We start from the raw sequence: 22220 nt of genomic DNA, 5'->3' as shown, positions 1-22220 counted from the left end.
TTTTCTATATTCAACCTTTCTTATTATTCTTATATGTTATTAAATGTTTTCTGTATTTGTTGATCCACTGTGATCTGTTGTTGTAATTCACGTGTAAACAATAAAGAGGCAAAATATTTTTCTTTAGATCTTTCAGGTTTTTCATGTTATTCCCATTTTAAATGACAGATTGTAGATGTAAACATTTTCATTATGTAATTTAACTTTTTTCACTTTTTTACTGGTCTGACCCACTTAAGATCATATTGGGCTGAATGTGGTCCCTGAACTTAAATGAGTTTGACCCCCCTGCCCAGTATGAACTCAAGCATCTGGACAGATACCACATCTTATGGTCAGAACCAAAGACACAAACTGCGAAGTCCTAGCCCTGATGCTTCATTTGAATTAATGCTTTAGCAAAGTTTCAGTATTAATATCCAGATGTTCTAACACATATCCCTGACAACACCAACAGACACACAAACTGTACAAATAACGGCTCACCTGCTGTGAATGTGGCCTGTAGTACCATATAAAAAGCACAGTTTAAGAGCACAAAAGCCCAAACAGACATAACAAGAACAGAATTACCTGTAATTCAGCCATGTTGAATGAACAGCTGTCAAGGGCAATGTTTTATTATTATCTGGAGAGAGTCACTTGAAAGAAACATGATGAACCAGGGATGAATCTACAGTAACTGCTCATCATTTCTAAAGGAAAAAAAAATCTTTAAAAAGTCATGGTTTAATCAAATACTTTAACTGTACTGAGAAATCCCTTCAACCTCATTTTGCAGAAAAGCATACAGATTAAACCAGGGGGGTCAAACATGCATGAAATACATGAAAATATTTACATTTACAAACTATCCTTTAACAATAAAATGTGAATAACCTGAACAAATATGAACAAACTGAAATGTCTACAGAAAACTTCGGGCATTTTTACCAATATTCTGCCTGTTACTAAAGGTTTAGTGTATTTGTAGATATACAATTATTAGACCATCAAAAGTCATCAAAAATAATGGTTATGCAATCAAATACTAACTCCTGTGTGTATCATGTGACTAAAACACACTGGGAAAAATCTAAATCTTACCAAGTCTATTTCTCTCATTTCTAGTCCAAATATCTCATCACACTTAAAATAAGACATAATCACCTAAAGAGTAACTTTTCAGTGAGATATAAGAACTTATTTTTAGACAATAGATCTGGAAAATCTTATTTCAAGATATCTTACCAAAATAATTTTCACTTGTTCCATTGGCAGATTTTTTTTGCTTGAATTAATCACAGCCCATCATGACGCTGTGTTTTATTTTTTATTTGCTTAGTCTTTTATTCTTAATGTATTTTATTTTTTATTGAACTGTCTTCTCTCTGTAGCACTTTGAGATTCCGCCAAATGAAAAGTGCTTTATAAATGCAATTTTTTGTTATTATTATTATTATTATTATTATTATTATTATTATTATTATTATGACTGGAAATGAGAAAAATACACTTGGTAAGATTTAGATTTTTGCAGTGCAGACAGAACAGAAAACATGGAAAATGGATAGGTATCAGCTCTGAAATTAAACTACTATGACCTATTTTTGTTGTTATCATTATATTTGTCCAAACAAATGGACCTTTAGTTGGACCAGGCATTAAAATGAACAAGAAACTGAAGAAAACAAGGGTGGTCTAATCATTTTTTTTCACGACTGTATAAGCTGAGACACAATATTGTAGGAACTGTTCTTATTTTAGCTCCAAAATTTTAACAACCTGTTACCAAATGTTTGTGTAAAAGTGAAACTTTGAGGCACAATGTTGTTAAAGTGGCATTACTTTTGTAACAAAAGTTCAGTTTTTTGAGTTTATTCACATATTTTGTGAAAGGATAGTTTATAAATGGAAATATTTTCATAATTTAACATTTTTTACTGCACTAAAACAAAGAAAAAAACCCTATAGTTGTCATTATTTATAGGTTATTATGTTATTATTTTATTGGTCTGGCCCAGTTGAGATCAAATTGGGCTGAAAGTGGAACCTGAATTAAAATGAGTTTGACACCTCTGGATTAAAATTTGACGCAGATTAATCAAACTATTGGTCTTGGCAGAAGTTGGATCTGATTTTGGCCGATACCTAATACTAAACTTCTACAATATGAAAAATAACATAACTCACTTCCACCTACATTTTTATAATTAGTCTGATAAAGCAGTGATTCGGGTTTATCAATTTAAGGCTTAACTACATGTTCAATTCAACAGGTATTTGGGTTTATACAGTAGAAGATTAATTAATCAGAAAAAATAGATTAATTTGTGGGAACAGGCATCGATAATATCGCCTGACAACTGACTGATGACTTTTCCTGCTCCAAATTATCATCATTATATTAGATTTTAAAAATGCACTGTCATGGCTGAAGCAATTAGATAATATTAGATAATAATCTAGAGGAAATTAGATTCACAATGAAGCAACTCAACAACTTGCTGATAGTCTGTATAGAAAATTAAATAAGTTAAAGGTCAAATCATGTGTTTCCAGATTTAGGATCAGGGCCAAAATGGGTCACAGAGCTCTTTTTACTGGGAGAGGAAAATATATAGTAATAATATGTGAAAGCATTTTCCTTATTATAACAGCAGAAAAGTGGAAGAATGAAGTATGAATGTTGAGCTCTGTGAAATGCAGTGGAAGCATCAGTTAGATATAAGAAAAATGATGAAAAAAGACAAAAATAACAGGATGAATATAACGTAAAGAGACATGACAACAAAAAAAATGCATAAAATAGAAAAAAAAGACTAAACAATGTTAAAGAAACAAGTTTAAACCAAAGTAAAAGTAAAAAAAAAAAAAAGACAAAAAATTTAAAAGCAGGCTTTCAGAGTAAAAATAAAGATTGATTCATGATGTGTTTTGTCCACAGGTGATGAGAAAAATTCTTGTTTTGGGTCTTGACATGAAAAACTCTGGTAAGCCCAGTCAAATGTGGTACAGTTTGCATTTATGTGCACTTTCTCGGTTGTGTTAGCAGTGTTTATGTTTATTAAAAGGAGGAACAATATTAATTGTTCCTAAGTCTCAAAATAAATAAATAAATAAATAAATAAAAATACTCACATATCAACATTAACCAGTAAGGACCCAGTGCTGCTTTTGTGGCAGTTCCCAAATGAATTCATATTTAACCTGTTTAAGTGATTTATCATCATTTACTGTAACACTATCTTCTCTTTTTTTTGCATTTTTTCCAGTGAAAATCATATATATTTAATTCATTCATATATTTAATTCATTGATCACGTAGACGTTCATTAAAGCTCAGAGTAAATTCAAATGTTATTATATCAAAAGAGGGAAAACTGAAGACAAAGTGACGTTTTCACGAAAATCTGTCATTAACTGAACATAAACCCAGTGTGTCCATCCACTGTCATTGACCCAACTCCATGGGTTTTACTGGTGAATCAATATTGTAGAAGATGACGGCGTTTCCATGGTAACTACGGAGCCTCTGAATATCCAAATGGGTCATATCTGATGACCATGAAAAGATGAAGAACTGTATTTTACACCAATTATTTACATACAGTATATTGATAGAATTAGTGGATCAACAGGTATTTGACATATTAGTTCAGTAGATGGTTTTGGTCTTTGTGGATTTTTGGTTCTTTATGGGTTAAATACTTAACTGTGGATGGATGTCTGGTTAAAACAGCCACTGCTTTTACTTAGAGGGATCTGCTAAATGAACGTTTTCTCACACGTTCTTTCTGTACTTAGCATAAAGCTTATGCACTGATTGGTTTGTTGGTCAGTTTCAGCCCATGAAGATGTCAGCTAATGCCAAAAAAAGAAAGATTGATTCCGAATGTAGAGTTTTTTAACAAGACATGAACTTGTAAGTATTCTTTACTTAAATCAGAGGTAAAGAAAAAGAAAAGGAACTGAGATATGTAAACAAATAAAGCTGGATGCATTTATAGTTTTTCATTTGAAGATAATGTGGAGCTGGTTTTGCATATTTTCGAAAGTGTTTTTATGAAAATTCATTAAATAGTTGTATTCTGTGCTGCACATTTTCATTTTATTATTGTATTGTTGCATTTACTGTTCAAGGTTACTTTATTTATACCCGTGGGTAGATTTGTTTGACAGACAGAGTGACTGCATTTGGCATTACAACAAAACACACATAGAACCTGTTCGGCAGGTACTTGATCGAGTGTCGAGACAAAAAGTGCTTAGTGTTCCACCATTCATCAGTATAGAAACATGGATAAGTAAAAGGATAAAATAAATAAATAAGATGAAATAAATACAAACAAGATGGAATAAATCACAATAAAAACCTCAAGAAGATAAAAACAGTCTCTGAGATAAAAACCAGGATAACAACATCAAATTAAAAATTAGAAGTCACAATAATAATAAATAGAGCAAAGAAACAGAATAAATACCTAAATAAGTAAATAAAGTGCAATGTCACTATTTCTTATTGAGCTCAGTGATGGAGACAGGAACAAAGCTGTTTTTTATATTAAAGTATATATATATATATATATTTAGAGAGAGAGATATTTTAAGCAGAGCTGCAAGTGTATTGATCCGGCCCTTAACAACTGCCAAAGTTTCTCATGCGGCCCCATAGGAAACTTAATTGCCCACCCATGAGTTAAAATATTATGCTTGACTGAACATTGAATTTCACTTTCTTGTTCTCCTACCAAACACCAGGGGGAGCCAACAAGCGAGGCTTACACCAGCAGCATGATCATCCATCTGCCAACCACAACACACACTCAGGTCTCTGGTGATTATCTCAATTTATACCAATCACTTGGACTCAGAGTCAACCTCAAGGACAAATCCAGGTCGATGCTTCTCATGTTTGTGTGTTTCCTTCCACATTTCACCTCCTTCCAACACATTTACAGCCACGGTAAACGAATACGGATCAACACAGGTGTGACGGATAGTTTTTCTGTATTTTCAAGGCCCCACACACACAGAAAAACCTGAGTGCATCCTCGTTTTATATAAGGATGTGAAATATTTGTAGGCATCAATAATGCATGAGAGAGAGAAAACATGGATATGCAGGCAGATCGCTGATTTATAAATAGAAATAAAAGATAAAAATAAATGCACTGACAGAATAATAGAGAACAAAAGCAAATGTGTAGAAAGCCTCAAACTCACCGATAACCGAATGAAATTCAGTAACAGTTTAAGTTGAAAAACAAGTTTTACAGCCACACTGCTGAAATAAACCCAACAAGAAGCAATATGTTCAGAAATAAGCCACATATGAGGTCAAATCATCTCTGCAACAGCCGCTTCAGTGCTCTGCGGACATGTGACGCCACCTGCAGTTCATAGCCAACATCTTATTTTAACTGGGAACACAATTTAAAAAACGGCCTCATTTCTTCATAAATATCAAATCTGCAAAGCGACACAAGATGGATTTACTTATAAAACTTTCATACCGGGTCCCAAAGTTAGATTTATGTCTGTGTAGAAACAACCTGGATAAAATAAAACAGTAATATATCAAATATGTCTCAATTAGAACACGCTCTGGTATAAACAGAAACAGTAGGAGTCAGTGAATGTGATGGGAAATGACACAAGTTTCAACACACTGACTGTTGAGATTTATGTAAAAGGCATTGTGGTGAAAGGCAGCGACAGCAACACACACTGACAATAAGATGATAAAAAAAACAACTGTAACCTTAGTGATCCATTTTAACAGGTAATACATATTAAAAGCTCCATTTCTTCTAGACTGGTGCCTCTGTTTGGAAATAATCATAAGCACCATTAGCACTAGGATCTTAATAACTCCCATTTATCACATCCAGTGAATTTTGTAACTGCTGCAATAAAAACACCCTACATGGAGTAAAAATACACTATATGGACAAAAGTACTGGGACAGGTAAAAAAAAAAAAAGGTGTTTCTTTTCTAACGGGGTCTGGGATACAAAACAATAATATTTATGAACTATATGGACAAAAATATTAGGACACATCATGTCTACAGCTGTAAGATGTCCTGTTCGTGCAGTTTTGAGATAAAAACATCAATATTGTACATATCCTATACTGTGTATATATCTTTACTATAATATATATACAGGGTGTCCCAAAAAAATGGACATCATTTGAGATGTCCATATCGGAGTGAATACGTGGTGAGGAGAAATGACACTTAATAGGATTTATTTTGGACATAAAATGTTTTATTCAGCAAATTTTAAACAAAAAATTTTGGGGGATGGTAATTTTATAATGTTCCAAAGTTATTACAAATGTTCAATGTGTGCACCACTTGTGACTAACAAATTCACATTGCACATCCACATTTGACTGAGTTTGGGCGTACTTCAGTTCATAAAACACCTTTCCATTTGCAGTAAACGGCATGTCTATTCCTGAAAGCAGAACAATAAAAAATATTACACTGATTTGAGCAAAAAGAACAATCAAATTTTCAAGAAATTATTAGGTGATGAAATGATGTCAAATTTTTTGGGGCACCCTGTATTATACTATAATATGATCCTGACACACATAAGCGAGACCATATTACACCTGTTTTAGCCTCTCTACACTGATTCCTGTTTCCTTTTAGAATTGATTTTAAGATTTTACTGTTCGTTTTTAAGTCATTAGAGAGGTTGGCGCCTTCTTAACTCTCTGACCTTTTAATTGTGCGCATGCCTTCTCGTTCACTGAGGTCAGCTGACCAGATGCTCCTGATTGTTCCAAGGTCCAGACTGCAGCACGGGCAGGGCTTTTCTGTAAGTGCTCCTAAACTATGGAACAGCCTACCAGTCCATATCACAGGGGTGTCAAACTCTGGTCCTTGAGGGCTGGTATCCTGCATGTTTTTGATGTCTCCCTCTTCCATCACACCTGGAAGCCATTACATCATTATCAGGCTTCTGCAGAGCATGACGATGACCTGACCATTAATTGAATCAGGTGTGGCTGGAAGAGGGAAATATTTAAAACAGGGGTGTCCAATCCTGGTCCAGCACACCTGACGGTCGTTATCAGGCTTCTGCAGAGCTTGATGATAGGCTAATCATTTGAATCAGGTGTGTTGGAAGAGGGACACATTTAAAACATGCAGGATAGTAACTCTCGAGGACCAGGATTGGACACCCCCGATCTAAAAAATGCAGGATACCGGAGTTTGACACCTGTGCCATATCAGGACCACACCTACAGTTGATGCTTTTAAAACTCGTTTAAAAAACACATTTTCATCATTGCCATTGTCATCATCATTACGTGTATTTTTTAAACATTTTTTTTTGTATAATTTATACCGAACGAGTGATATCAATGTTGGCTGTTTTATGTCTTGTTCTGTCACTTGCCTAGGGACTGCAGATGAAAAGTAGTTATTTTTTACTAATTCTATCATATTCACATGGGTGTATTTTTTATACAACAATGTTCATAAATATGCATGGTTATGCATTAAATAAACTAATAAAATAAACATAAAATTAAAAAAATGTATTCATTGGCTTTTAAACCGGACTGAGAACTGACATTTTGGTGTTGTATCTATTTTACTTCATTTTATTTTATTCTCTGTTTTTTTTTTTTCATTTCTATTTCATCTTTGAATCTGTACCACACTTTGGTCAACGTCTGTTCTTTTTAAATGTGCTTTATAAATAAAACTGACTTGATTATAAGTTGTATATATTTGTTTCATCTGTGGTATAGTTAGTTTTTTGTATATTTTAGTTGTAGTTTAATAGTATATGTACATGTATCTTGTAGTTTTTATACATTGCCAATATTTTTCAGTATTTTGTGGGATTTTTATACACTTTTTGCACTTTAAAGTGTTTGCTGCTAAACGGGTTTCCATTGTTCCTGTAACAATGACAACAAACATCTGTTAAATTACAGTTAAATTACAGTTAAATTATTAGTTAAATTACATTAAGTTTAATGGTAGATTTTTCTTCCTCAGTGAGATGTGAAGAAAGTAGATGATTAGTTGTGGTAGAAAATTATTATTCACAGTCAGAGCATGAAAAATATTTGAGAAATTTAGAGGTAGAACATTTAAAATCATAGTCATGGATAAAAAAAAAAAACCCGAACAAAATCAATGTTGAGAGAAATTAAGTAAAAACCATTTCTGAGTCATTTTGGAACCAAACTAACCAATGCAATGATTATTTATCCCAATATAAAACTATATTCTGACATTTGTCATTATGGTTTTGTATCCCAGACCCCTGTTAGAAAAGAAACCCCTGAATTCAACGTGTCCACATACTTCTGTCCATATAGTTTATATCCATGCAACGGAGACAACGCAGGAAGCTTTTTAAATCTACAAGACTAAAGAAACGGAGTCAACATGATTCCAGCATTTATTGTGTTATGTTTTGGTTCTTGACGTTCATTTATTCAGTATGTATCCTCACACGTATCCCTGAACTGACAATAGTCTCACACCGATTCATGTGGTGTTAAATATAACATAGGCATCGTCCAAGTGAAGCCATCTGGTCGACACTGGGGACACGTCAAACTGCGACAGAATAATAACTGTAAATGCAACTCATTCACTGTTTCGCTCATTTTCAGCTTTTGTCTGATTTTTAAAGCTCAGGGAGAATAAATCATTGTAAAAACAGAATTTGGAGCCTGAAAACTGAATGTGTAATTTGATTGTTTATCATGATATTCACATAAATCTAATTAATTCAACATGTTTCCCATATATGCATGATATTTAATGATGTTTCCGTGATGATATGAATTTCATTTTATGGTGTTTGTTGTCGTGATCACTGCCTAAAATAAAATCGGGGTGCCTTTAGATCACATTTGTTGCATGAACTCCAACTTGCAATGTCATCTTATTTGACCTCACAATCAAGATTCCCACAGTATAAGACAAAGATAATCTGGTCATTTACATTTACACTATAGAGCCAAAAAATAGAGAATGAAAAGACGTTCTTACCTGCTGTTCATGATCACAATGGCAGCAATAGAAAAAAAAAACAAAAAAAAAAAGAAAAGAAAAGAAAGAAACAGGGAAGGGGAGAGAGAAGGTAATGGTCAGATTTTTTTTCTCCATTTAAGTTACACAGAGATAATTAAAGTCAGTCCTAACAACATCTCAGCATCAAAACTACTACCACAAAATGAAACATTGTGAAAAATGTGAGGAGTTCTGGAAGGTACAAGGCCAGTGTGAATGTAAACTCTGTTAGCAAGCACTGGCATGTCAGTCTACAGCATTTAGAACAGGGGTGTCAAACATACGGCCCGCGGGCCAAAACCGGCCGGACAAAGGTTCCAATCTGGCCCTTGGGATGAATATGCAAAGTTCAAAAATTACACTGAAGATATTACCAGTTCAGGGTGTCAAACTCATTCAGTTCCAAACTCCAATTTCCAACATCTGAACAATATTCTGCCTCTTACTAAATGATTTTGTGTATTTGCAGATCCACTGTGATCTGTAAGTTGTAATATACATGTGTAAATGATAAAGTGAGGAATAATATTGTTAAAATTCACTTATTTTTCTTCAGAAAGTTCAGGTTATTCACATTTTTTTGAGAGAGGATAGGCTGTAAATGTAAGCATTTTTCATAATTTATCGTTTTTGCACTAAGACAAACATTTACACTGTAACTGCACACAGAAATAATGTAATAATAATAATGTAATAATGTATTCATAGGGCATTATGCTATTGTTATCAGTCCCGCTGAATGTGGAACCTCAACTAAAATGAGTTTGACATCCCTGATTTTGAAGGTTTAGTTTTAATAAACTGATGAAAGCGTTAACATTTAAGGCGCATTCCATAGAAACCGTCAAGTACTGGTCAGGTTTTAGTATTTGGAAAAAAAATTCAGGAGAAGCAGAGAGAAAGAATCAGTGAAAATAAAGACTGACTGAGCAGACGGTGGGATGTAGCTCAGGATCCAAACCCAGCATCACAAGGAGGAAGAAGCATTGGAACGAGGGGTGGAGGGTTTTCCCCAGTGTGACCGCGAGACGTAAAGACCGTTTGGCTGCTTGTTTAAGGGCCACAAATGTCTGTCAGTTGTAAAAATAACAACTGGGGGAAACCCTGACCCCTGGAGGCACTTTCATTTCTCATTTAGGATTCTAGACAAAAGGATTATAACTACAACAAAGATCTGAACACGACTTGAAAACGACACTGGATCTTTGCATTGCAGGATCAATGTTTATGAGTATTTAAAAGTCAAGAAGAGACTCTATTGCTCTTAGAAAACAAAAAACTACAAATTTAAGGTGGATTTTTTACATCTCTTCCAGGGTTTTCGGTCAGTCTAGTGAGTGGGCCTCGAGCTGATGCTGTAACATTAGTGATAAAATGTGAAATATAAATCTGCCCTTAAATATTTTAGAATGTAACAGGGACAATCAGGAACAAAAGTGATAAAGATATGAAAATTAAAAGCCAAGAAATCAACAAATAAGTAAAGAAATCAGGTAATTCCAGAATATGCTCTCCTAGGGCTGGGCGATAAAATTATCCTGATAACTGTCATTTTGTGTTTTCATTGTTTTTTTTCGTTGTGGAAACGCAACTGTGTGATTTTATATCACAACATGTACAGATACAGATGTTTTATTTGATTAACAATGTGGAATAAAATATAAAATACTTGTTTTACTTAATCATTTTTGTATATTGTGAAATTAACACAATAAGATTGAATCAGTATAAAAGTTTTCAGTGTTGTAACTTGTTTCTGACCATAAAACAAAGAGTTTAAAACCACAATTAACTGTGATTTATGTTGTTTTCACCTTGTTCAAAAACTCTAATTGCACTAAAACTAAGAATTAGGTCTTGAAACCAGATACTAACAAAGCACTTTTATCAAAATGAACCTTTTTTTTCATCATCTTTGTTCTGTTTTTGGCTCATTTTTATCATTGACAAATACATTCACTTCTCAAAAACTCTCAAAAAGAAATAATGATTTGACATTTAGAATAATAATTACTGATATCCAGTGGTTTGACCATTTTACTCCATATCGCCCAGCCCTATACCCTCCCAGTTTCAACTATCTAAACTATCTTTGCCCTGCAAGGACCCAGGTTATGTATTTGATTCTAGTGACAGAAAGGAGATAGCGGGAGGTTACAAAGACAGCAAGACAGTCAGATGAAAGATCGTGGAGCAAGCATAGACAGTCGAGCTGTCAGAAGCAGCAGGTCAGGTCATACAGTAATTATGTTATGGAACAGCAATACATAGAGGCAGGCAGAGCAGGGATAAAACTACAATACGGCCCAGTTACAAGGACATATCATGTCTAGAATACTGGCGCTATATCTAGACACAAATATTTATGGTTTATTTTGCACATTTCAAGCTATATTATGAAGAAAAAAATATATTTGTGTCTAGATATATGATTAAAATAAACTATAATATGATCTTTTTCATATTTATCTGTCAGGCCGTGGTGATTACAATAAAATAACAATAAAAAAAAAAACAAAACAAGAAAAAAAACAGATCAAACACCAAGCCTGAAGCCTGGTGCTCAATCAGCACGAATAGCCATGCATACAGGAAGACAAATAGTAGCTACTTCCTGCTATCTTAGCCTACAGTGACTTTAGTTCAAGTATAGCCCCATTGTTATTAGGAATCTTCCCTGTAGTTCACCAACCTTCCAGTGGGGGGAGCAGTGGCGACGAGGACTCCTGGTGCTCTGAGTGTGCAGGGTGAGAGGGAGGGGCTGCAGGGGTGACGGAGGGAGGGGCAGTGGCTGTGGCTGGGCTAAAGGATGAGGCTATGCTGGTAGGGGCAGGGGCTGAGGAAGTGAGGGGCGAGGGGGATGCGGTGGCGGTGGGTCCGGTGCAGAGCGCCGCACTAACGGCAGGGGTAGGGATGGAACTGGGGGAGGCGGCGGCGGTGGTGGCAGTGGTGGGCATGAGCGCAGCTGCAGGGACGAAGGGCTTTGCATCGATGTTGAGGCCTGACCCCACAGTAGTTGAGGGAGAGGGTGTGTCGTGTTTCGCGGTAAAAGGTGAGGGGCTGGTGGAAGCGGGGGTGAACAGAGTGGGCTGTGGAACGGACGCTTCTGCCAGAGTCGGCTTCGCGACAGGGGCGGTGGCAAGGGAGGGGGTGTTGGTGACAGGGGTGGTGGTCTGTGAGTCGGGTGCAGAGCCTGGAGGGGTCTGGAGCACTGAGTCCAGAAAGGAAAAGGTCTGGGAAACTGGGCTCAGGTTGTCTCCTGTCATTAAAGCTAAACTAGCGCTGACATCTGCACCTCTGCTCGCAGCTGCTGAGCTAATGGTAGTCTCAGGTTTGATGGGTGGAACTTTCTCTTCTTGTTGTTTTTGCCCGTTCTTAGTGGAAACGGGGAAATCGTCTACACACATGGGCTCATAGGAGCGCGGAGATGAATCTGTGGCAAGGCTAGCGTGGGAGTGGTTGGTGAAACTGGTGGGTATTTGTGAAGGGGAGGTGGGTGGAACAGGGCTGGGGCTGGACTTAAGAGCTTTGGATTCAGGAAGACCAGAGTCGGCAGCTGTGGACACCAGCTGCTGGGGGGCTCCCCACTCCTCTGGGAGTCTGGCCCGACTCTTAGTCTTCCTGCCTCTCACTCTCCCCCCTCCTCCACTCTCTCTAATCTCCCACTCCCAGTTCTCCTCCTCGTCCTCGTCCTCCTCTTCCTCCTGCTCCCCCTTGTCCTGCAGCCCACTCTTGTCTGATTGGCCGACGTTATTCTCCTGTCTATCCAAGAAGTCGTAGACCTCGTCACGGCCCTTCCTCTTCTTCTTCCTCCGCCTCTGCTGTTGCTTGCCAACCTCACCCCCCGGCCCAGCTCTTTCAGGGCTGAGAGGTTCGGAGGTGGAGGACGTGGGACTGCTGTCGTCCATTGAGCCACTGGGAGAGAGGATGGGAGCTGCCGAGGGGGAGGGTTTTATAAGAGGAGGAACCAATCACATACTGTGTCAGAAAATCACCTGCCAAAAAGCCATCAGATTGTGGTTACCATGGGTGGTCTGTGCTACCTCAGCTTTAATTCTGCACTTTTGTAATGTCTTTTTTTTTTTTTAGGAGGGGATCTTGTAGATTTAGCTAAAACTTTTTAACCCATAAAGAACCAGTGCTACTTTTGTGTCAGTGTGTCTCTATTTATCCTTCTTTGAGTGATTTATCACCATTTATTGTAATATTATCTCCTGTATTTTGCATTATTTCTATAAAACATGTATTTTCCTTATATAATTTCCTATATTTACCGTAGATGTTCATGAAAACTCAAAGTAAATTCAAAGGTTATAATATCAAAACAGAGTAAACTGAATAAAAAGGGACTTTTTCAACAAAGATATCAATAACTGAATATAAAAACAAGTGTCTATCTGTGCTTTATACTGTACTATTAAACCACAAAGACCCAGTGTTACATTTGTGGCAGTTCCTAAATTAATTTTTCTCTCTATTTGACCTTTCTTAAGTGATTTATCACCCTTTATTATCAAATTATCCTCTGTATTTTGCACTTTATCAGTGAAAATCACATATTTTCCTGTATTTCATTTACTGGTGATGTAGATGTTCATTAAAGCTCAGACTTCAAAGTTCAGGGTTATTGTATCAGAAACAGAGAAAACTGAAGAAAAAGTTACTTTTTCAGAAAAAAAATCTCTCATTAACTGAACATAAACCCAGTGTGTCCATCCACTGTCATTGATCCTACTCTATGGCTTTTACTGGTGAATCAATGTTATATAAGATAACAGTGTTTCCACGGTAACTACGGAGCCTCTGAACGTCCAAATGATGGACCCATTTGGATCTGATGACCATGAAAAGATGAATAACTGTATTTTACACCAATTACTGACATGTATTGATAGGATTAGTGGATCAACAGGTATTAAACAGTTTAGGTCAGTAGATGATTTTGGTTTTCGTGGATGTTTGGGTCTTTATGGATTAAATACTAAAATGTGGACTGATGTCTGGTTAAAGTACTATTTTGCTTGGCTGAAAACTGAATTTCAGTTTCTTCTTCTCCTAACAAACACCAGGGGGAGCATGAATCGATGACAAACTACATTTTACACCAATTATTTCCTTGTACTAATAGGATTAGTGGATCAACAGAGATCACACATCAGTAGATGCTTTTGGTCACCAGTGGATGTTTGTTGTTAAATTGTTAAAGTCTGTAAATATAAAGACTATAGACCTGAAAAGGCACTTCAGCATGACCAGACTGGATGGATTTTCTCCTCTTTAACCCTAGAATTTTCACAACTTGTGACATCAAAGCAGACGGTCTTGTGGCCCCCCTGGGATCTCTGGTGCCCCCCTGAGGGTGGCCCACACCCCGGGATGAAAACCACTGTTTTAGGCTATAGATGAGGATGTTTATTTGCATACAGAGTACAGAAGTCAGATCTGATTAGAAGTGTTCACTGGAGAAGTACATGGGATGCATTTTAATGCCAGGACTGAACTTTACTGCTGTCTTTATGTTGCTGATGCAGACCTGTAAAAGAATGTGCACAGTCATTTTCACTTCAGGCCTTTCATTAGGCATCTACAAGCTTTATTCTGGAGACACAACTTCATCCAGTGGTCGATCGGTAATCGAGATAATCACTGCTAAACTCTAAAGACATTCTCATAATATATAAGGGATCAGTGTAAGAACAGAATGTATGCTTATGTATGAGAGTTGGGTTGCTGCTTGTTTTTTTTTACCTATTTATTTTCCCTAAAACCTATTTATTTAGCTGCTTTTATTTGTATTTTTATAGTAGGTTGTATTTATGATGAACAGATTGTACTTGTTACTTGTTAGAAATGACAATAAAGATATTGTATTGCATTCTACTCCATTTTAATACCTTTGTGCTTCTTCAAAGTCTAAAATGCTTGTGCAGGTTTTTAACTGACATGTTTCAGTTCATGTCACATGTTGCCAATGCCTGTGATTACAGCATGCATGATGCAATTTGTTACTGTAAGCATCAGCTGGAAATACACTACATCAGTCATCCTCAAGGACAATGCAAAGTCACTAGTGTTAACAAATGCATGATACAGAAATGTATTCAGTGAAATCACTGCAATGAGTTTAACGTCAACTTAAACAAAGGCCTTTTTTTAGTACTTTTAGAGGATAAATATGTAAAAAAAAAAAATGAGGATACAAATGTAAAAGCTGCTAATGAAATAGAATTGTTCGTCATACATGCATTTAAAGATGCTGCAGCTTATTTCTGTGTTCCAATTGAAAGAAGACAAAAGGAGTAATAAGCAGAGATGTCAAGTGACGAAGTACAAATACTTTGTTACCTTACTTAAGTGGAAATTTTGGTTATCTATACTTTACTGGAGTAATTATTTTTCAGCTGACTTTTTATTTCTACTCCTTACATTTTCATGCAATTATCTGTACTTTCTACATTTTAAAAATAGCCTCGTTACTCCTATTTTATTTCAGCTTGTTTTCATTCTGATTTGTCATTGTTCAAATAAAAATAAAAAAAAAAACAAAAAAAACAAAAACAATGCAGATAAATCGCACCATCCAGATAGAGTGAATTTCATTGTGGATGGGTGAGAAGTATAAACATATTCAATTCCGACACCCTATTGGTTTGGACACGATCCATCGCAGCTGACTTTTAGCACCATTCCAATACTTATATTCAATTAGTCATCATATCCTCTGCTCCATGAAACACATGTTAATGCTCAGTAGTACACATACAGTCACGGAAAAAATTATTAGACCATCAAAAGTCATCAAAAACAATGGTTATGCAATCAAATACTAACTCCTGTGTGTATCATGTGACTAAAACAGACAGAAAAGAAAACATGGAATGCCTAACAACACTGTTTTTGACAGTACAATGCCATAGATATTGATGTAAGAACTGAAGTGATTTTGGTTATTATCAAGAAAACCATGGAAAATGAATAGATATCAGCTCTGAAATTAAACTACTATGAGCTATTTTTGTTATTATCATTATATTTGTCCAAACACATGTACCTTTAGTTGTACCAGGCATTAAAATGAACAAGAAATTGAAGAAAACAAGGGTAGTCTAATATTTTTTTCCGCGACTGTATATGGTTCTTTAATACATTTGCACAGGACTCAAATGGGCTCATTTTAAATGTTCATATATGCGGCTCAAACAGGTAGCCTAGTGCATCCCACATTTTTCAACATTAACATTTTAATATAACATTATGGCTATTATGGCCTTTAGAAAAATATTTTTTGAGAGGTAGGGTAGTGCACTATAGGCCCCTCCCCTGTGGAACTGCCTAAGCTTTTGTCCTAATCCCATTTTTCCCCCTTACAGTTACTTTTATACTTTAAGTAGTTTTGAAACCAGTACTTTTACACTTTTACTTCAGAAGTTTTTTTTTTTTAAACCCTAGTATCTATACTTCTATCTGAGGAATGAATGTGAATACTTTTGACACCTCTGGTAATAAAGCGGTGTTTTCAGCTGTTCTGTAGTAACCATAGTCTGATCGCTTTCAGGTTCCTTTGAAACCAGCAGTTTCATTATGTGTGATGTATGTGACGGTTTCTACTGTTATAAATACATCTGTCCACTACTTACCTACCTGCTACAGACACTCTATGAACACATTAAGACTCTATGAATTCAGTGTTTAATGGTTTAATTGGATCTCTTTTCCAGCAACATCAAGTCTGAGGTGAAATTGGTTTTCATTTAGTGTTAATTTACCTTTAATTTCCTTAAAACTCTTGTAAGATCCCCTCTTTTAGTTGCTCTGTGTAACTCATGTCATGTAGATTTAGTTATACAGTGTTTGGTTGCGTTTCCCCCTCGACATACAGACATGCACTTTAATTTCCCTCCTTTCAATATCATCCTCAACATCATCATCATCATCATCATCATCATCAAAATCATAAATAAAGGGGCAGATCTGAGTTTTTTTTTTTTTGTAGGAAGCAGGCACGCACACACACACAGCAGAGCAAAACGAACACATTGGGAGCATTAGAGCGCTGACGTCCACAAACCAAGCACAGGTTTATAGTCTTACATGCAGGCTTGAAAACAAAAGCATGCATGTCTGAAGAGTCATGGTGATAAATGTCGCACATGCAGAAACACTGGACAATGATTCCACAGTTAACACACGGAATTAGAAAACAACATGAATGCATGCACAATTCAACAGACAAACACGATATTTAGCTCATACTGAAACGATCCCTGCATTGTCTGTTCCCACTATCTTCACAGTTTGTCCATTTTTCTTAATTATTACTGACAAGCACTTCATCAGCTCGCAAGGAACAAGAGATAGAGATGAAGGGATAGACAGAAACAGACAGACAGAGGGATAGATTGAAAAATAAAACTAATACAGCCCTCAGTCTGCTCGTCACGCCACCGTCCTGCCTACATGATTATACCTCATCCTCACTTTTCATCGTCCCATCTCCTGCTCACCTTTCAGTCTGTCTTACATCACTGGGAGAAAAAAAAACCAAAAACATGTGTTCCCCTCTAAATCTGGCACCTTTCCCCTCATTTCCAAATTGATTGAAGTTGCTATTTTCTCCCAGCTATAAACAGCTCTAGGAAGAGATGAGGCGGGGCCATTATCATCCATATTTAATGCAATAAGGTATTTAATGGGATCACATCTTAATCTGGACTCTGGAAAATGGCCAGGAGAAACATTAGTGCTGTTTGAAATGCTGCTTATGCAGAAGTGAAGAGTGATTTTTTTTTGTGCAAAGGGTTTCCCCCTCACAGATACAGAGGAATAGTCTAAGCCAGTAACAACCAACTATTGGGTGAAGTCAAGGGAAGGTTAACATCTGGTCAAAAAAATTTAATTACAATAATCAACACCAAACTTATATTTGTGGATAGGTAATTACTTATATTTTCAGGAAAATGCATTTTGAAATGAGAATAAATTTGTGAAAAAAAAAAATTTCAGGAGTTTTAAGAGTATGAATGTTTGGAAAGTGACAAAGTTTTCTACCGTGACTCTGGGTTCATTTTATAAACTCTCATAAATTAACTAAATTTATTCCAAATACATTGATATTTGACGATTATATTATTTATGTCATATTCTAAACACACAGTGTTTAAAATTAAAAAGTACATATATCTTTGCAAAAGACATTCAAATATAAAGTTAATATTAATTGAATGTTGTAAATATTGATAAAAAAATGTATACGATATTGATAATTGAAATAAAAAAAGTTTAATTTGATATTTACTTTTGTTGTCCATCCGTGACGCTGCCATTTGTCAAAACTCTTGCTATTTAGGTCTGATTAAATATTTTTTTCCACTAACCAATTATTAGGTTGTAAAATAGAGGGTTTAAGGTATACACTGAATACATATTAGGATGAAAATGTCAGAGGAAGTTCACTTTGGAGAACTTTGTAATTCTTGCAAAAAATAGACATTTTTGTCTGCCCATGATGAAATAGTTTTTGATATTTGTCATTAAAAAATATTTGAAACTAAGTTTTGCCCTTTGAGTATGTTTAAGATGGCATTTAGACCTTTACAATTATGTGTAATATTTGTCGTAAACTTGTCTGGTTCAAAATTGATGAATTATAAAGTAGTGGGCGTTCCATCTGTGACGCCCTTGACCTCGTCCTATTGCGGATCCAATATATTGTCTGCCACCAGTTTAAGGTATTGGCAATGAATGAGTGTGTTGTTTGTGGAGACTTATGGGTTTTAGTTTATTTCTGCTCACAGGATGAATCTGATACATATGTCTGATGTATATAATAAAACCCAGCTTTGTACTTCGTGGTTTTTGTTTCTGCATCTTCATTTTGAACAATTATTTAACCTTTAATGTCAAAAAAGATGCTCATGGAATAGCTAAAGTCTTACATTCTGTCACAAAAAACTCTCCAAATAAAACACAGAATGATCTGGACAAAAGACTGACTTGTACGTTTTACTTTTTTTTTGTTTTCTAGATGTTCATCTCCACAGTGCATGTTAATAAGAAGGTCTGCTCATCAGTCAGTACCCCATTATGTTTAAAACGAGATATCAGTTTGACAAAATATCACATCATTTTGTACAAATTCACTTAGAGGTAACGGGGTGCTTGACCTTTATCCAACTAAAAAATACAGACATTTTCCAGACTTTTTCAAAACTGCTGTTTCTTTCCCCAGACCTTGACTTTATGTACTTCTATAGTTGTATTCCTACTTTTTTGGTTGAGACTGTACCTGTTGTGTGTAGTACAAAAGTTCATTCCAATAAATGTATGAATGAATGAATGCATAATTTGCAGTAAATTATGTTTTACTGACAGAAATGTTTTCGAAACATGAAAATCACAAAAGTGCATGAATATCACACAAACAAGTTTCACTAGAATCATTCCAGTAATGACCGGTTAGTGAAATCACATCTAGTTTTTTATGTTTTCCTCATGCAGTTCTTATCTTACAAGATTATTTACTTTTGCACATACTCTAAAATTCAACTATGAGAGAAGATTTTTTCCAGACTTTATTCAGACTTTCACACAAAATTCCAGACTTTTTAAGGTTGGGAAAACAGGGTATTTTTTTTTTTCAATTTCTGTAAAGCACTGTGAATTGCCCTGTGTATGAATTGTGCTATACAAATAATTCTGCCTTGCCTTGCCTATACAAATTCCATACTCTTTAAGACTTTCAAAACCTGTGCAAGCACCCTGAGGAAGGAGGAATACGCACAATTTTGGTAGCCAAAGTTCAAAGGCTGGGGTCACTATGACCTCCTGTCTGCCCATTCTAATGTCCACAATATTTCTGAGGGTGCATCTTTGCTTTTTTTAATTCAGAACCTATAGGCTGCAAATTTAATCCAACATTTAGAAGAAATGTTTCAACAAGAGTAAAGCATTTCATTAATGTAACCAAATGATGTAACAGCATTGGCCCATTTGCAGAAGTGCTCGGCTATGTTTTAAAATAGCAGCTTGTGATTATATCACTGCCATCTCTTTTCTGAAAATGTAATGAGTGGCAAGAAGTTCATTCTGTGTCAATAAAGCGACTCCACTTGTATTGAAAAGATGTGAAATATGTGTGAATTATTAAAGTGGCTCATTATGAAGCAGCTGTGGACGGAAACATAACATAACATTAAACCCTTTTAAGACGATGTGTGTCTCCAGTGACACATTTGACATTTTATGTCATTCAAATTACCGTAACTCCTGAACCATTCACGCTATGGAAAAAATTTAAACAATATCTGAAAGCTGAGATTGCTGAGGGACACATAATAGTAGGTCCAATACTTTTAGCAGCATTTTACTGAGGTTTTAGCTGTGTTTTTGAAGTAAATTCTTGTAAAAAATTGTATATATTAGTGATAGTGGTGTTTTGGAGTGTTCGACCAGTGTGTTCTGCTGTGCATTTGTGGAGTTTAGCTGTTTTTTTCCTACTACAACCTGTCACTGATGCATCGTATCCTGATGCACCTTCAGCGACTCGACGAGAATAGTAGCTCTTATATAACACTTGTGAGCTAGCTTTAAGCTAACTGGGTTATCTTTAGCACAGAAACACAACAGAGGAGAGAAGAGCTTGTTAAATGTTTAATGTGCTGTGGATATACACGAATGAGTCATTTTAAGGGTTAAGGCCTTTTTCTGTTGGAAGATCTTCTGAATTATATAATTTGTGCTGATTGTTAAGTTTATTCACTGCATGCATATTAGTGTGAAGTGCAAAACATATGGTTTACTGAAGTGTTTTTCTTGTCAAGTCACCCTGTTGGTTTGTGTTTTGTTTCCAGGTGACTGCAACAGTTGATTTTCTACCTAAATTATCATTAACGTCACTGATTCATATTAAAGGTAAATGGAGATGAACTGTTTTGCCCAGAGGCTACTGTTTTTCTTCAGAGTGTTTAACATGTGGGTCTGATTTGTGTTTTGGTGCTGTTTGTCAGTAGATACAAGACAGAAGGAGGGTGCATGGAGTGTAAAGACATGAGGCAACAAGCAGCATAGAAGCAAAGCTGGAACTGTTCCACTTTAAATTAATCTGACTAGAAAAGGCTGCCCTCTGCTGCCCAAAGCTGTTACTTGGCCCCTGCCGCCCTGTTACAGCTCTATACAGCAGGAAAATAAGACATCAGGGCTTTAGTTTGGATTTAATCTGTAAGTATGGTTCTGTTTTGGCCTGGTTTCCTTCATAAATCCAGCTAACCCATTTACGATGCTGCCCTTTTGTCCTTCTCCTCCAGGATCAAAACATGCAACCAACCCTGTTCCTGTTACCTGTAGAGTGATCCAGACCATGGATTCCCGGTCCACCGGTGGAAAACGGATCACTGGCCTTAAACGGACTCCCTCCGCTAATGTTACCGGCGGGTTTGGGATCTGAACCGAACAGGCCTGAGCTCTTCTGGGTGTCCATGGCCAAACCTATCCCAGACTGGCCCAGGGTGGAGCTCATACTGGTCTGGAAGGGCGGCAGACCGGTCCCTCCCATCCCAGACTGGGAGAAGCCTGATGGAGAGAAACAAAAGACAACAAAAGACAAAAGATGAAACAGGAAGTGGAACTTTAATCCACCTGCTGCATGATTCTGAACATGGAGTGGAGGTGATCAGTGTCTGTGGATGTGGATGTTTTCAGGAGCAGGAGAATCCCACTTATACAGAACCATATCAGACTTGTGAGGTCGAGTTTGTTTTTGTTCTGCTTTTACCACATAATAAAGGCCTGAGTAAATATCAGTTTCCCTTTAGATGTGCACTATATGTAACCCTTAGAAGTCCTTTTTGAATCATTTTGATTTTGCCTTTATATTTCTTTGTTTACTTTGCCTTGTTTGGAATAATTTTTTCAGCACAGCCTCAGATTTTTTTTTTTTTATTTAACGTGCTGTATTAACACACTGAACCTAAAATCACACAAACAACATGAAATCCAGTCGGAACTTTTCTTCTTTTTCAAATAGGGAAAAGTTTGATTTTTTTTTTTTTTACATTTTTTCACCAAAAACATGTTAAACAAACCATTTTGATAACTTTGAATGAACATATAAATAGAAAACTTATAAAAAAAAAAAAACCCACAAATTTAGCAAACAATAAAGTTATATACAATTATTTGCATG

General features: G+C 36.0%; 1 protein-coding gene across 7 annotated transcripts in view; it reads right to left on the bottom strand.

Moving 5' to 3' along the window:
* Nucleotides 1-22220, bottom strand: part of LOC115436655 (microtubule-associated protein 4-like) — a 145057-nt gene that overhangs the window by 64814 nt on the left and 58023 nt on the right. For all 7 annotated transcript variants that reach the window (XM_030159564.1, XM_030159560.1, XM_030159563.1 and 4 more), the window contains exons 5-6: nucleotides 21377-21607; nucleotides 11733-12974 (exon numbers count right to left, since the gene is read on the bottom strand). In XM_030159564.1, the coding sequence (XP_030015424.1) occupies nucleotides 11733-12974; nucleotides 21377-21607 (1473 nt within the window). The remainder of the gene's footprint in view (nucleotides 1-11732; nucleotides 12975-21376; nucleotides 21608-22220) is intronic.

This window comes from Sphaeramia orbicularis, chromosome 17 (genome assembly GCF_902148855.1).
Source record: "Sphaeramia orbicularis chromosome 17, fSphaOr1.1, whole genome shotgun sequence".
Classification (NCBI taxonomy): domain Eukaryota; kingdom Metazoa; phylum Chordata; class Actinopteri; order Kurtiformes; family Apogonidae; genus Sphaeramia; species Sphaeramia orbicularis.
Note: the sequence above shows the minus strand (reverse complement) of the source record. Positions and strands in the feature narration are given on the sequence as shown.